The following is a 17,606-nucleotide window of genomic DNA, read 5'->3' on the forward strand; positions in this document are numbered from 1 at the left end:
TAAATGTTTTATTTAATTTTAATATGAATATATGATGAGATTTTTCCCCTCTCCCATAGGATTTGCCTTTATTCAGCATCCAAGTCTAATGTTCGAGCAAGAAGTGAAGAATCTATATAATAATATTTTATCTGATAAGAACTCCTCAGTCAATTTAAAAATACAAGTGTTAAAAAACCTCCAGACCTACCTACAAGAAGAAGATACACGTATGCAGCAGGCAGATAGAGACTGTAAGTGAAAATATATTTTTAAATTTCATATACGTTTGTATTATAATGGTTTTATCTTCATTAATCTAAATATCTAAATTTCCTTGTTTGTTAGATGAAGAAATTCAGTTAAATAGCAGTCCTTATGCTGAGGTCTATAGCTAGGCTTTAGCATATTCTTAAATTCTCTAAAATAGTTTTAAAATTGTGTATGTGTGTAAACATTAACATTCTGAGGGAGGAAAGAGATTATAGTTCTCATTGGGTTCTCAAAGGGGCCTCTGATACAGACACACACACACACACACACACAGATTAAGAACCATTGAGCCAGAACACTAGCTATAATGTTTTGTGACTTTGGTTATGGCCTAATTTTGAAATATTTAGTAAAGTTAGTATAGGTGCTCTTAATGTGTGTTTATCCTTTGCTTTCTTTTGTAGGGAAGAAAGTTGCAAAACAGGAAGACTTGAAAGAAATGGGTGATGTTTCCTCAGGGATGAGTAGTTCCATCATGCAGCTTTATCTCAAACAGGTGCTTGAGGCATTTTTTCACACCCAGTCAAGTGTACGCCACTTTGCCCTAAATGTCATTGCATTGACTCTAAATCAAGGTCTTATTCATCCAGTTCAGGTAAGCATGTTTTATGGCAGCAGCACTTACTAAAAGAGCAAGATTAGTTGTAATTTGATGCACTGTGATTATAGAGAATAAGTAGTTCTTTGTTCCTCTTACTCTTCTTTGTACTAAACTCTTAAGAATCTGGCAGTTTTAGATAATCTCTTGGGTTATGATTACTGCAAAATACCCATATATTCATAATATTGTCTCTGTTATAAACAAACTTGTAATTTCTATTGGCAGAACATATACTCAAATTATTTTTCTAAGTAGGGATGATATATTTGTTTTAATTCATATTTACTTTTGTCCCTAAGATCCAGCAATCTATAATGTAAAGAGAGTTAACTGGGTTTAAAAGTATAATCTGTTCAACAGGGTGGAGTCTTAGTCCACAGAAAAGTAAATTATATAAACTCAATTCCTTCATCTTTAAGTTGGGTATAACACCAACTACTCGACACCTCATAGCATTGATATGAGGACACGACGATGTAATAAAGACATTAGTATTACTGAAGATTGGCAGCTGATGCTGATGTAGTAGTATATACCATCTGATGGTCAAGAGAGCACCATAGGCTACAAAAGTGTATGTATTAAGTAAGCAGAGTCTATACCCTTCAAGATTTTTATTTTGGGTATTTTTCATGGAACTTTTTAAAAATATGATATATTTAAACATACTGTGGTCTTCCCTATGTCCTGAAACAAAGCATGTTAACAAATATTTATCCTGTTCTTCATGACTCTGGGCTATTATCATAAAGAATCATACATTATAATGTAACAGTAGTACATTGAGACTGTCACCTTTTTAAACTACCGAGGGTTCTTTGTTGGGTGCTTTTTATTATATGTGCCTTTTAAACTTTTTTTTTAATTTCACACAAAGGAGTCAGGTGCAGTGGCTCACACGTGTAATCCCAGCACTTTGGGAGGTGGAGGTGGGCGGATCACTTGGGTCAGGAGTTCAAAACCAGCATAGCCAACATGGCAAAACCCCGTCTCTACTAAAAATACAAAAATTAGCCAGGTGTGGTGGCACATGCCTGTAGTCCCACCTACATGGGAGGCTGAGGCAGGAAAATTGCTTGAACCCAGGAAGCAGAGAACCCAGGAAGCAGAGGTTGCAGTGAGCTGAGACCATACCATTGCACTCCAGCCTGGCCAACAGAGGGAGACTCCACCTCAAAAAAAAAAAAAAAAATTCACACAAAGAAATTGCAAAAGTGATACAATGAATTCCTTTATTCTCTTCACCTGTATTCACCATCTGTTGACATTTTGCCACAATTGCTTTCTCTCTCTCCCTTTATACATCTGCTTTTTTCTGAATCATTTGGTAGGAAGTTTCAGATAATTATGATTCTTTACCACTAAACACTTCAGCATATATTTTCTAAGAACAAGGACATTCTCTTATAAAATCATAATATAATCATTAAATTTGGGAAGTTTAACACTGATACAATATTATCTAATATACAGTCCATTTGCAGATTCTGCTAGTTAACCAAGGGCGCTCTTTATAGCCTTTTTCTTTTCTTTTTTTTTTTTTTTTTTTTTTTTCTTTTTTTTGAGGCAAGATCTTGCTCTGTTTCCCAGGCTGGAGTGCAGTGACGCAGTCTCGGCTTACTGCAGCCTCCACCTCCTGGATTCAAGCACTCTTCCCACCTCTGCCTCCCAAGTAGCTGAGACTATGGGTGTGCGCCACCACCTGGCTAATTTTTGCATTTTTGTAGAGATGGGGTTTTACCATGTTGGCCAGGCTGGTCTCAAACTTCTGAGCTCAAGTAATCTGCCTGCCTCAGTGTGCCAAAGTGCTGGGATTACAGGCATGAGCCACCGCACCCACCTTACAGCCTTTTTTCTTTCCTGATTCGAGATTTAACATGATCATTTCTTTCATTTAGTGCCATGTCTGTATTTTAAAGTTATGTTTGTTGTTGTTTTTCTGGCCTTCACATTGCTTTTTGATTCAGACTCGCTCAACATAGTACTGTTTTTTGACTCTAGAAGTACAGTGAATATGACTGTTATCAACTATCTGTTCCTCAAAGCCACGTATGAAATCAACTTTGAAAAACAATTATATTTTCGTAGCTTTGAGTATGGAAAACAAATTACTGTTTGCCCTATATTATCTTTACAAGGCAAATTCAGTCAAGCTTTAAAAACTACTGGATTATACATTTGTAGTCTATATCATAATCTTAAATAGATATTCTTAGTGTGAGAATGCTTTATGTTTAAAGAATCTTAAATTTACAATGAAATTGTTTAAATTTTATCACGTCAGTATTTTTGCTGATGCTCCAGTGCTTTCTGGATTTAAGCCGAATCTCAAAAGATCTGTTATTTTAAAAAGAACACTAAAACATAGTCTTTATAGGAAAGCCTATAAGGTTAAATTCATATATCTCAGATATACAAAAAGTTTTGACATATGTCTAAATAGAGAGTTTTTACTACCGTGATACCTCATAATTTTTTTTTTTTTATTTCCAGTGTGTGCCATATTTAATTGCTATGGGCACAGACCCAGAACCTGCTATGCGGAACAAGGCTGATCAGCAACTTGTGGAAATAGACAAAAAATATGCTGGATTCATTCATGTATGTATTTTAACATTTTATAACCTAAATTTAAACATTTTTCTTGAGTAAAGCATTTCTTTGATAAATGCCCTGCCCACATTCATAATTGGAATAAAATGTCTTACTTAGTACCTATCTTCTAAACATGCAACTAAGTTAGTCTTCCAATGTGTTTATTCTAGTTTAAAGTTAAGATTGGTCTAGAGGTGACGGTACCAAGCACACCAGACTAAAAATCAGGAAACCTGGATTTTATATCTTACTATGTGAACCTGGCTACAGTGACTCTCCTGGGCCTCATTTTTTTCTTCTTCTTTGAAGTGAGGGAATTGTAAGAGATAATCTCTAATGTTCCTTCTAGCACTTCATTCTGTGATTCGTATTATTTTAATTAAAAAAAACAAATAATGAAGCTAGCCTCAGAATGTAATGCTCTAAGTATATTTTTAATTTGTGTCTTTTAATTTCCCTGACAAAAATGAGACTTTTATTGATTTCAGATGAAAGCAGTGGCTGGTATGAAGATGTCTTACCAGGTACAACAGGCAATCAACACATGCCTAAAAGATCCTGTAAGGGGTTTCAGACAAGACGAGTCCTCTAGCGCTTTGTGTTCACACCTTTACTCCATGATCCGTGGAAACCGCCAACACAGACGAGCCTTTCTTATTTCTTTACTCAACCTCTTTGATGACACAGCAGTAAGCACAAAAACTTATTATTTTAAGAAAATAAATGCTCTAGAAATTTTATGGATAAAGTAGTCATCATTTTTAAAATATTACCATTTTATTAGTATATGATAGTAACTTCATTAAATGTTTTCTTAGTCTTCTAAGTTATTTACAAAGTACACAGTCAGAAGTGAAGGGGAAATTTTGTATGAGAATAAGTGTAATGAGGAATAATGTATAATTTTGCCTCCATACTGAATATCCTATAAACTTTGATAACAGTTTCTGTAAGCGTATCTTTAAATAAGCAACATCACTAAACTAATCGCTTTGGGAATCGATTACCTCAAATATTGTTAGAGAATAACTGTTCTAGGTTTTCGGCTATTGAGATCCCTAGTTGTTCAACTTGATTTCCCTTAATGAAGGGAAGTCACTTTTCTGTATAGTAGTCCACTTTTGTGTATAGTAGTCCTCCCTTATCATTAAAGATACATTTCATGACCCCTAGTGGATGCATGAAACCATGGATAGTACTAATTATTATATATACAGTCATGCATCACTTAATGACAGGGATACATTTGGAGAAATGCATAGTTAGGCGATTTCTTTGTAGGGTGAACATCTTACTTAAACCTAGATGTTGTAGCCTACCTAGGCTATATTGTTCCTGGGCTACAAACCTGGACAGCATGTTACTGTACTGAATACTGTAGATAACTATAACACATGGTAAGTATTCATGTACCTAAACATATCTAAACATCGAAAAGGTACAGTAAAAATATGATAGGATAATCTTATGGGACCATCATCATATATATGGTTTGTAATTAACTGAAACATGTTATGTGGCACATGACTGTACTGGTTTTTCCAGTACATACAAACCTATGTTAAAGTTTTAATTTATAAATTAGTCACAGTAAGAGATTAACAATAATAATAAAATAGAACAATTAAAACAATATACTGTAATAAAAGTTATGTGAATGGGATCTTGCTTTTCTCTCTCTCTCAAAATACCCTGTTGTAGTTTACTCACCTATTTTTGGACTATGGTTGACCAAGGGTAACAAACTATGGAAAGCAAAACGGCAATAAGGGGGGATTACCATAATTACAATTTTGACACTTCTGGCTGTTGCACTAGTTGCATTGGCCAGGACCGTAGGCCAAGAAAACTGAATATTCTTTTAAGTTTACCTTTTAATTTATTTATTTCACACAATATTTATTCTGCATCTGCTATGTACCAGCCATTGTGCTAAGAAGTTTAACGAGCATAAAATAGTAAAGACAGATATGGTTTCTGCCCACACAGAGTGCACATGAGTCTATGTGTATAGCAACTTTTAAAAGAACAAAAGAGGCCAGGAGTGGTGACTCACGCCTGTAATCCCAGCACTTTGGGAGGCCAAGGCAGGTGAATCACAAGGTCAGGAGTTCGAGACCAGCCTGACCAACATGGTGAAACCCCATCTCTACTAAAAATATAAAAATTAGCCGGGCATGGTGGCACGTGCCTGTAATCCCAGCTACTCAGGAGGCTGAGGCAGGAGAATTGCTTGAACCCAGGAGGCAGAGGTTGCAGTGAGCCGAAATCATGCCACTGCATTCCAGCCTGGCCAACAGAGCGAGACTCCGTCTCAAAAAAAAAAAAAAAAAAAGAACAAAAGAAATACTTTAATTAACTTGTTAGCCTGACAGCAGATTTTTGCAATAAAGCAAAATTATAATTACCATAGTGTAGATATCTTACTAGACCTCTTCTTTTTAAGTACTACGTGAAATTTATCATCAACATTGTCATCATATCATTATCAGTATTAAGTTTGCATTGTGTATAGGACACTATACTAGGCGTGCCAGATGATATAATGTAGTGCTTTTGCCCTGAAAGGATTTTCCCTCCAGTTGTGGGGATAGGATACAAAATTAATAGTGATTATGGTTAGTATATCCTGAGTGCCCTGATGGTTTGTTTTGATAATATTGTTCCAGTCCTTGTTTCTCTCCAAAAGAACTTCATTTCTATGTGATTTCACTGCCTGCTTTATGTCATTGACTAGATGTTCTGTTATCTCAGCATTTGAAATGCTAAACTGGACACCCAGCTCTCACAAAGCAATGCTTTCTTCTGACTACCTCCAGCAAAGAATGTCAGAGAAGGAACAAATGCCTGAAGGCCCAGAGGGATAGAATGAGAGGGATCTGCTATATAAACCAGGGGAGGAAGATGTTCTAATCAGGGCCAAAAAATTAATTAAAAATACAAAGATAAGAATGGGAAATAATGAATAGTTTGTTATTTGACTGGGGCAGAAAGGTCATAATGAGGAATAGTATATAGAGGATCCTGTAGATGGCAAAAAAAACATTGGAAGTGTGTGAATAAAATAATGAGGACAATTGCCAAAGAGCAGTTTAGGAAGATGAATTTTTTTAGCATTGTGGTCACACTGGAGGTAATAAGAAATTAATCTATTATTATAACAGTAGAGGAGAAAAAGAATGGATAGTAGAGGCTGGGTGCGGTGGCTCATGCCTGTAACCCCACCATTTGGGGAGGCCAAGGTGGACAGATCACCTGAGGTCAGGAGTTCGAGAACAGCCTGGCCAACATGGCAAAATCCCGTCTCTACTAAAAATACAAAAAAATTAGCCAGGCATGATGGCGCGCACCTGTAGTCCCAGCTGCTTGGGAGGCTAAGGGATGAGAATCACTTGAACCTGGGCAGCAGAGATTGGCCAGTGAGCTGAGATCCAGCTGAGCGACAGAGCAAGACTTCATCTCAATATAAAAAAAAAAAGATAGTAGAAAAGGAAAGTTGAGGGAAAAATTAAATGAGACTGTGTGAAAAGAATAGTCAGTGGACAACTGGAATATTTTTATCTTGAGCACCTGAAAGAATAATAGGATTGTTGCCAAAGTCAGATTGCAAAGGAGTTGGCTTGAGGAGTACATAAAAAGGGAATAGTCAAAGAGCTAGGAAGAGAAAACTTAAGAAGATTTCATGAAGGAAAGCGTGGGTAATAGTCAGATGCTATTGAGAAGTCAAGGAGAGTAAGAAGTGAAAAATAGAGTAGAATGGTGAACTTCGTGGACAAAAACAGTCAAGCAGTGAGGGACAAAAGCAGATTGTAATTGAAGAGGGAGGGCCAGGTGAGATGACTCATGCTTGTAATCCCAACACCCGAGCCAGATGATCGCTTGAGCCCGGGAGTTCCGTACCAGCCTGGGCAACATAGTGAGACCCTATCTCTACAAAAATTAAAAAATAAAAACTTAGCCAGGCCTGGTGGTATGCATCTGTACTCCTAGCTACCTAGCTACTGAAGAGACCGAGGCAAAGGGATTGCTTGAGCCCAGGAGTTCAAGGTGGCAGTGAGTGGTATCATGTCTCCTTTAAAAAAAAAATAGTGGGCAAGACATGGGAGGAGCAGTCTAAACTATTCTTTGAAGAACTTTGGAAGGAAAGAGAAATACAGGGCTTTTATGGATGTTGAAGAAAATATATATATTTTCTTCAATATATATATGAGTTTTGAAAATATATATGTGAATTATAGTGTTAAAACTAATAGATGAGGTAGGGTTTTATGTCTACATTTTTTCATCTGTAATGTGGGTGTTGATATATATTGTACATATTGTAAAGTAAAAATAGAGTGAGAGTGATACTCTTATGAATATTAATAGCAAGGTTATTCCATCTGTGCTATGGGATCTTGCTGCTGCTGCTGTTGGGTTTTATGTTGTTTCCATGGCAGGGGAGGGTAGATGGTAGGAGGGAGTGTTTTTTAGTTGTGAGCTTTTTTTTTTCCTTGAGCTATAAATATTTAAAAGAAATTTGAATATTAATATGCCTTTCTGTTTATGATCATGAAATGCTTGAATTCTGTTACTTCTTTTTAAAGCAAGCAACTAAATAATCATAGTTTTTCCTTAAATTTTGCCTGCTTCACAGTTTTTACAGTGTGAAACTGATAGCATTGTCAAAACAACTCTAACATTCTGAATTACATATACACAGGAAACTGACAAATGTTTATGAGTACGTGGGATTTGGGTTTTTTCTTTTAACCTATGTATTAGTACTATAATTACTAGTTATTTTGAGGGCAGAATAGTAACTGTGTGTAACTGATCTCCATATAGGTTAAACTCTTAGTAGCACAATGATATAACTAGAACTTTCATGTATACTTTCTGATATGGTATGGATTTATCATAAAGATTCCATATACTCTAAGAAAACTTCAAGGAATTTCACATGGATGCAATAAAAAATTTCACCTCTTCTCTTGAGATAGCATAGTGTAAGTCATTATAAAATTTAAAAAAAGGGCCTAAGATTATTTTATAAAATTCCATTTCTGTTCCCCCTTTTCCCTTTTTCTTACACCTGTCTCCCTTTCCCTTTTTCCCCCTTCTATATTTCTGTCTCTCCTCCTCTCCCTCTGTCTCTCTGTGTCTCTCCCGACTCCGTGTGTGTCTGTTTATCTCTGTCTAACATTAAGTGAGGTGAAAGTGCCCTGTATTTTTTCTAAAAAAGGTTTTTTGGTTGGGTTTCTAGATTATCCGCTAAACATGTGTGCTTTTTCTTAAAATTTACAGAAAACAGACGTGACTATGCTCTTGTATATAGCAGACAATCTAGCCTGTTTTCCATACCAGACACAGGAAGAGCCGTTGTTTATAATGCATCATATAGACATTACACTCTCAGTTTCTGGTAGTAACCTACTGCAGTCATTCAAGGAGGTAAGTTACACACATTACTATTCTTAATCCATCTGTCAAAGTGCAGGCATGCTGTTTTCACTGTTTTGTTTCTCATTATTCTTTTTATCCTCTTCACGAGTATATAAAATCTTTCTAAGTGAACTTAATGAAATCTGGCCAGTACTTGACTTGGGAGAGGATGTACATTGCCACTTTACTTCTATTTAGAAACATCTAAAATACATATATGGATTGTTCTGTTGATAAGCCATCACATTTATTTTTCTCACTTTAAGCACTGACCTTAAGTGTTTGCATCCATTCATACATTCATTTAAACTCCATTTTAAAACATTATTCTGTAAATCTTGTAATGCTGTAATCATAACATTACACATGAAAATATATAGCTTATTTACACTTATACAGAAAATGTATGACACCATTGACTTTCTTATCCCTCAACTATAGCACCGTAATAGAGTTTGCATATGTGTGCCCAAAATCTTTTACTAAATTTCCTGTTGAACCTTCCATTGTTTCTGTCATGACTTTTAGGAGGAATGTAATTTATTTAATTACAAAAGTACCTGCTGTAGCACTAGGCATATAGTAAGCACTCAGTAAATTCTTTACAAATTGAATATTCTCATGTATCTAATGATCCAAGTAGATCTCATTTTACAAAATTGTATTGCTCACAACTCAGCCTTGTCAGACTAGTAAATCAGACAGATTATTTTAGATGCCTCCCGAGGGCTGGAATTACAGAGGTGTCTTAAACCCTTACTACTTGAAGTGTGGACCACACACCAGCAGCAGTGGTTTCACCTGAGAGCTTATTAAAGCTGTAGAACCTCAGGCCCCACCCAGATTTTCTGAAACAGAATCTGCATCTTCAACAAAATCCACAGATGTTAATACGCACATTTAAGTTTGAGAAGTTAATAATTCCCAGGAGCTTTAGCCCTCATGTTCTCTTATTTTACCTACTTACTGGTATGGCTATCTTTATAAATGTTTCTTCCACTTTTGAATAAATGTTGTTATAATGTGCCCCACACACACACACCACACAGCCTGCTTAAATGCAGCTGACTTTGTTTCTAAGACCTAACATTTTCATAAAGTACAAAGAAACAGGATTTAAGTCTTCAGAGAAAATTGCTTATTATCTTGCCAAAATGTTCTCGAAAAGGAGAGTTTGCTAGAAGCTGGGATGTCCAAAATTACTTTATTCTCCTCAGTTAAATTATAGTTACTGCTTTTCCTCTATAATGACTTACCTATGCACCAAATTGATACTTTTATAACTATCTTTTATTACTATCCTTAGAAGAAAATTGTTTCCCTTTGAATGATATTTCAGAAGGATTTTTTTGAAGGAGTGGTTGTGGGGGAGGGGGTGGATATTATATATAATTGTATTCAGTTTTAGAAACTATACCCTAAGATTACATATCCAGTTGTTGACATAAAGTCAAGAGGTTTATAAAATATTAGTTTAAGGAAGCTTTTTCAAGCTGTTGAATGGAGCATACTTATATTTACTAGTGGCATTTTGTTTTTATTGTTTATCAAACAATTTTTTCTTTCAGTCTATGGTAAAGGACAAAAGGAAAGAGAGAAAATCATCACCTAGTAAGGAAAATGAGTCAAGCGACAGTGAAGAAGAAGTTTCCAGGCCTCGGAAGTCACGGAAACGTGTAGATTCAGATTCAGATTCAGATTCAGAAGACGATATAAATTCAGTGATGAAATGTTTGCCAGAAAACTCAGCTCCTTTAATTGAATTTGCAAATGTGTCCCAGGGTATTTTATTACTTCTAATGTTAAAACAACATTTGAAGAATCTTTGTGGATTTTCTGATAGGTAAGGTTACATAAGCAGTGAAAGAAAAACCTTCACTCTGTTCAAATAATAAATATTTGGGCTGGGTGTGGTGGCTCATGCCTGTAATCCCAACATTTTGGGAGGCTGAGGCGGGCAGATCCCCTGAGGTCAGGAGTTTGAGACCAGCCTGACCAACATGGTGAAACCCCATCTCTATTAAAAATACAAAAATTAGCCAAGTGTGGTGGTGCACGCCTGTGACCCCAGCTACTCGGGAGACTGAGGCAGGAAAATCGCTTAAACCTGGGAGGCAAAGATTGCAGTGAGCTGAGATTACGCCACTGCACTCCAGCCTGGGCAACAGAGCGAGACTCCGTCTAAAAAAATAATAATAAATATGAAACCCAGTTTTGTTTGCATGCTTACTTTAATGTTAGAAATGTTCCTTTTTTAAAAAGGAGTTTATTCTCTTCTATTGCTGGATAGTGTTCTATTGTGTAATATGCCATAATTTATTTTTGTTAAAGGGAAAAAAACATATTCCTATACTTGTTGGTAATGCATTACAAATTGAAGGACTTATTTTGTTGATTTCCTTAAAAAGACTCAGGCTAACCTTAAAATAGATTACAAGTTTAAGTTTTTAAAGAGCTCTGAAGTAACAGATGTAAACCAACTAAACTGAGCTCCAGTAGAACTCAAATAGTATTTAAAGTACTCTATAAAGTAAGAGAGAGAAAAGGTACAGCTATTATAAACACCCTGTAGTTTTACCCACCAGTAGTCATTAAAGATACCTTTTTTCTGCCTGTAACCATGGAATTTTGGTCATTTTTTACATTCATTGAAATCTAAGATTGGGAATCACAAAATCAAATGTTAATAGGCCACCTGGTCAATGGCCAACTGGAAAGAGTGTGTTTCATGTAAAGAGGTCATTTAAGTGGACCTGTCTCAAGTTTCCATAAGCTTGTTGCCAAAGGAGAGGGTGGGCATAATGTGGCCAGAGCTCCCACTTTTTCAGGAGACACTAGAAATCCAGATTTTTAAGAGGAATATCTCTGTATTTGTTTGAAACAGGGTCTCGCTCTGATGCCCAGGTGGAGTGCAGTTATGCAATCATAAACTCCTGGGCTCGAGTAATCCTCCTACTTCAGCCACCTGAGTAGCTGGGAGTACAGATGCATGCCACCACACCCAGCTAATTTTTTTTATTTTTTACTTGTAGAGATGATGTCTAGTTGTGTTGCTCATGGTAGTCTTGAACTCCTGGCCTCAAGTGATCCTCCCACACTGGCCTCCCAAAACTCTGAGATTATAGGCATGAGCCACTGCTCCTGGCCTTATAAGGAATATCTTGATGTTAAATGTTGGCAAGATGCAAAATAATTTAAAACCTTTTAAGGTTTTGAGGCAATGCTAAGGAGTTGGAAAGATTTTTAAGCAGAGTTGTTAATAACCTGAAACAGGTTTATAAACAATCATTCTGGCCACTATATAGAGGATGGATAGGTTGGGGGTGGGGGAGCAACTAGTAGAAAGAGGTAAACCAGTTAGGTGGTATTAAGTAATTGTATTGAAGCTGTCCTAGGATCACAATAGTATTAAAAATAGACATGAGTAATTTCATTAATATGGTGCTTCCTACCTATAATTGGATTTCTCCAAATATGTTGTTTCCATAGTTTTAAAGTTTTTGGTGTTGTTTTCCCAAAACAGTAAAATTCAGAAGTACTCTCCATCTGAATCTGCAAAAGTATATGATAAAGCAATAAACCGAAAAACAGGAGTTCATTTTCATCCAAAACAAACACTGGACTTCCTGCGGAGTGACATGGCTAATTCCAAAATCACAGAAGAGGTGAAAAGGAATATAGTGAAACAGTATCTAGATGTGAGTAGTAAAACCAAAAGTTTTTACTTCTCATAAGGGCTTTTTTGACAAGTAAATGTGGGGGGCCGGTGGGGAGATGACTATCTCCTTCACATTGAATATAAGCTTCATGAACTATCAAGATAATTTTTCTCTATGTTGTTTTAATGAGTTACTTTAAGCTTGTCTTTCCCATTGCACCCATGGCATCCTAATTATTTTTTCTTAGGAAACAGCAGCCCACGAATAATTTTATTTTAGTAAAAATGAAAGATTATAGGAAAACCTGTGTGTGTGTTTTGTAGTTGTCCCCTGGTATCTGTGGGAAATTGGTTCCAGTCCCCCCATGGATACCCAAATCCTCCGATATTCAAGGGCCTGATAAAAAATGGCATAGTAGTCTGCGTGAGGTGGCTCACGCCTGTCATTCCAACGCTTTGGGAGGCCATGGCAGGTGGATCACTTGAGCTCAGGAGTTTGAGACCAGCCTGGGCAACATGGCAAATCCCCATATCTATAAAAAATACAAAAAATTACCTGGGGGCAGTGGTGTGTACTTGTAGTCCCAGCTACTCAGGAGGCTGAGGCAGGAGAAGTGCTTGAGCCTGAGAGGCAGAGGTTACAGTGACCTGAGATTGCGCCTTTACACCCCATACTGGGTGACAGGAGTGAAACCCTGTCTCAAAAAAATTATTTAAAAAGCATAGTATTTGCATATAACCTACATACCTCCTCCTATATACTTTAAATCATTTCTAGATTACTTATAATACCTAATACAATGTAAATGCTATATACATAGTTGGTATACTGCATTGTTTTTTAAGTTGTATTATTTTTTATTGTAATGCTGTTTGTTTTGTTTTGTTTTGAGACGGAGTTTCACTCTTGTTGCCCAGGCTGGAGTGCAATGGCACGATCTCGGCTCACCACAACCTCTGCCTCCCGGGTTCAAGCGAGTCTCCTGCCTCAGCCTCCTACATAGCTGGGATTACAGGCGCCTGCCACCACGCCCGGCTAATTTTTGTATTTTTAGTAGAGATGGAGTTTCACCATGTTGGCCAGGCTGGTCTCAAACTCCCGACCTCAGGTGATCCGCCGGCCTCCCAAAGTGCTGGGATTACAGGCATGAGCCACCATACCTGGCCAGTGCTGTTATTTTTTATTGTGGCATTTTCCAAATAGTTTTTGATCCACTGTGGGTCGAATCCGCAGGTGCGGAATCCGGGGACACAGAGGGCTATGTTTTTAATTCAGAAAAATACATGGCTTATATGTCATAAAAGGTAAAACTGCAAGCAGTCATTCTCTTACCCTGTTTGGCCATTCTGTTCCTTTCTTTTCTGATAACCAATATTATTTCTGATAACCAACATATTTTTGTATGTTCTTATATGAGTAATGCCAATATATATATTTGTAGATTTTCTCACTTAACAAGTATGCAAATTTATGTATATAAAATGTGCTTTTAAAATAGAGACAGATAATAGACTAGAGGTTACCAAGGACCGGGAAAGGAAAGAACGGGGAGTTATTGTTTAATGAGGACAGAGCTGTGGTTTCCAGTGATTAAAAAAAAAAAAAAGAAAGAAACAGCTCTGGAAATGGATAGTGGTGATAGTTGTACAACATGCCAATGAATTATACATTTAAAATGGTTAAACTGGTAGGCTGGGCATGCTGGCTTATACCTGTAATCTTAGCACTTTGGGAGGCCTATGTAGGAGGTTTGCTTGAGTCCAGGAAGTCCAGGCCAGCCTGAGCAACAGGGCAAGACCCTGTCTCTACAAAAAATACAAACATTAGCCAGAAATGGCATTGTGCACCTGTAGTCCCAGCTGCTGGGGAGGCTGAGGTGGGAGGACCACCTAAGCCTGGGAGGTGGAGGCTACAGTGAGCCATGATCATGCCACTGCACTTCAGCCTGAGTGACAGAGTGAGACCCTGTCTCAATTTAAAAAGAAAAAAAAAGGGTTAATCTGGCAAATTGTATGATATTTCTGTTTTACCACAATATAAAAGTTTTTTAAAATATTTTTGAAATTAGAGGACTGTCCTAAAAAATAAAAATAAAGTTTTATATTTTAATCTACTTAATTTCAGGTGCAGTGGCTCCCAAGCACTTTGGGAGGCTGAGGTGGGCAGATCACTCGAGGCCAGAGGTTTGACACCAGTTTGGCCAACATTGCAAAACCCCATTTCTATTTTTCTTAAAAAAATTTTTAAAAATCTACTTTAAAGCAAGTAGCTGAACATAAAAATAAGGTTTTTTGAACTAAGAATATAATCTACACAGTGGCTTTTCATATTATCCATTGACTGCAAACCTTACACACTCTAAAATTTAAAAATATTTTAGTTCTTATTTAAAATTTTTCAGCATTCTTTGCTTTCTCTTGCATCCTCTTAGCAGAGAGCAAAGAGGGGAGATAACTAGAAAATGTCTATCAGTATTATCACCTGGTTGCTTGATGACTTGGACCAAGGGTCTGAAAACTCTGGCTGTTTTTCTATCTAACCCATTGCCTGTTTTTGCAAACGAAGTTTTACTGAAAACATTCATGCCCACTCATTTATTTGTCTGTAGCTGCTTTCATACTACAGTGGCAGAGTTGGGTAGTTGTGACAGACTATTTGGCCTTCAAAATGAAAAATATTTACCACCTGGCTGTTTACAGAAAATGTTTACTAGCCCCTGACTTAGATGATGGCTAACGTCTGTTTCACCCACACCAAACTACTGCCATAGAAAACATTTAGGAATTTGACAATCTTGCTTGAAATATTTACTTAAAATTCTGAAATAATATCTGTTTTTTTGTAGTTCAAACTTCTCATGGAACATCTGGACCCTGATGAAGAAGAAGAAGAAGGGGAGGTTTCAGCTAGCACAAATGCTCGGAACAAAGCAATTACCTCACTGCTTGGAGGAGGCAGCCCTAAAAATAATACAGCAGCAGAGACAGAAGATGATGAAAGTGATGGGGAGGATAGAGGAGGAGGCACTTCAGGGGTGAGGCGGAGGAGGAGTCAACGTATTTCGCAGCGTATTACGTAAAATGATTTTTATGTGCTTATATATGTCAGTCTATTAAATGTACACCAAGTAATGTAATACTTAAAAGAGAAAACATTTTGTAGATAGAGATTCTCTACTTACCCATTTATACATCCTTTTGTAGAAAGTTTAACATAAAAAACAATAAAAAAAAACAGAAATGAGATTTATCCAGCATAAAGGGTTAATTTTTCTTTGAATTGTATTAATGTGTGTTATTTTTATTGTTGCTAAGTTTTATGTAGCTTTATGGTTCATATGTATATATAATTTTATATATCAGTAAGAGTAAAGACACGGGTACAAATTAAGAGTTATATGGTTTTACAAGTATATGTTAACCCCTTGGCGCTGGCGGTCACGGTGCGGTCTCATTGCCGGCAATGGAAGTGTGCCGGGAAATCCCAACTCCCGGCGTCAAGGGATTAAAAGCAATAAAAACAATAATTTCACTAAAATTCTTTTGTGTAACACTTGGTCTTTTTTCCCCCCTCCCAATGTTTTAGTCATTGAGAAGGTCAAAACGAAATTCAGACTCTACGGAGTTGGCAGCACAGATGAATGAAAGTGTTGACGTCATGGATGTCATCGCTATTTGCTGTCCAAAGTACAAAGATCGACCACAAATTGCAAGAGTAGTACAGAAAACCAGCAGTGGCTTCAGTGTTCAGTGGATGGCAGGCTCCTACAGTGGCTCCTGGACTGAGGCTAAGCGCCGTGATGGCCGCAAACTGGTGCCTTGGGTAGACACTATTAAAGAGTCAGACATTATTTACAAAAAAATTGCTCTAACGAGTGCTAATAAGCTGACTAATAAAGTTGTTCAGACTTTACGATCCCTGTATGCCGCCAAGGATGGGACTTCCAGCTAATGAATTTGTACATGCAGCCAAATTTACAGGAATTTTTTAAAAGGCAGAAAAACTTGAAATACCAACATTCTGGCAAAAAAAAAAAAAAAAAAATCAGTTTTATGAAGAGTAAGTGGAACCTGGGATGCAGGAACAAAAGAAGGAAATGTTGGGCAAACATTTTTGTGGGAGCTCCCTTCGCTGTTGTGCAGCAGAAACAGATTCTCAGTTCATTTTTACTCCCACTGTATTATAGTTTAACAAAAATTGTTTATATCTTGGAAAAAAACTTCTGTTTAAAAAAAATAAACAAGTGAATGTTGGAAATTAGTCTGTTAATGTTCTTAATAAAGTGTTCTTGGAGTTTAACCTAGCAGCGGATGGCTTTCTTTAGCTTAGCCCAGTTTCCAGGGAAGCATTGTTTTTTCCAGGCTGTAAAATGGCAGAATCTCCTGGATATATAATTTATTCTGTTGAAAAAAAAAAAAGCATGCAGTATCTATGACCTATCTGCAGAAGGAGTTTTTGTAAATGTAGATTTTGATGTATTAGGTCACCCTGAAAACAATACAAGAAAAGGGATCCCCAGGTAATCTGGTGGAGCGAATACTGCAATAAATTTTTTTACTTCTCTTTGTTACTTGTCTGTTTCCATTTGAATTTCTTATTGTAAAAATCTGTTTAAATCCATTTATATTATTTTACAGTCTTTTATGTAAAATTTATTATATCACTGGTTTTCAAAGCAAAACATAAAATATTGTTTATACAGTTTGTATAGGCTGACTTCTGAATAATTGGTATCTATTATTTTCATTCCCATAAGAGGGTGTAAACAATTAACTCCAGGGTTTTATTGTATCCTGCAATATTTAGTATTAACTATATATGATTTAGCACTGTGCCAAACACATTTTCAAGAGTACATTTTGATATAAAAAGAAACTATAGTTTATTCCTTGTATGCTTCAATTTCTTTCTAGTGATGTCATGATGCTGATATTTATTCTTTAAACCTCGGGTAAAGGTAACCTGTTATTTGGAAAACCAGCATTTCTCTGAGTTAAAATGATGTCCTGTTATTTTAGAACTAGAGTTGAGATGAATATGACACTTCATAATTACACTCACTACATTTTTCACAA

The 17,606-nt window shown here is 36.5% G+C and overlaps 1 protein-coding gene across 2 annotated transcripts in view; it reads left to right on the top strand.

The window, feature by feature from the left end:
- Window positions 1-17,235, top strand: part of NIPBL (NIPBL cohesin loading factor) — a 202,422-nt gene extending 185,187 nt beyond the window's left edge. The window contains exons 39-47 of one of the 2 annotated variants that reach the window (XM_054487074.2): window positions 60-233; window positions 657-847; window positions 3,347-3,454; window positions 3,937-4,137; window positions 8,735-8,881; window positions 10,441-10,715; window positions 12,396-12,570; window positions 15,377-15,565; window positions 16,117-17,235. In XM_054487074.2, the coding sequence (XP_054343049.1) occupies window positions 60-233; window positions 657-847; window positions 3,347-3,454; window positions 3,937-4,137; window positions 8,735-8,881; window positions 10,441-10,715; window positions 12,396-12,570; window positions 15,377-15,565; window positions 16,117-16,482 (1,826 nt within the window). In that variant the 3' untranslated portion in view covers window positions 16,483-17,235. Of the gene's footprint in view, window positions 1-59; window positions 234-656; window positions 848-3,346; window positions 3,455-3,936; window positions 4,138-8,734; window positions 8,882-10,440; window positions 10,716-12,395; window positions 12,571-15,376; window positions 15,607-16,116 lie in introns of both variants that reach the window. The other variant, XM_063664732.1, reaches the window with a different exon arrangement.
- Window positions 17,236-17,606: the final 371 nt, after the last annotated feature.

The sequence above is a fragment of the Pongo pygmaeus genome, chromosome 4 (assembly GCF_028885625.2).
Source record: "Pongo pygmaeus isolate AG05252 chromosome 4, NHGRI_mPonPyg2-v2.0_pri, whole genome shotgun sequence".
Taxonomy (NCBI): Eukaryota; Metazoa; Chordata; class Mammalia; order Primates; family Hominidae; genus Pongo; species Pongo pygmaeus.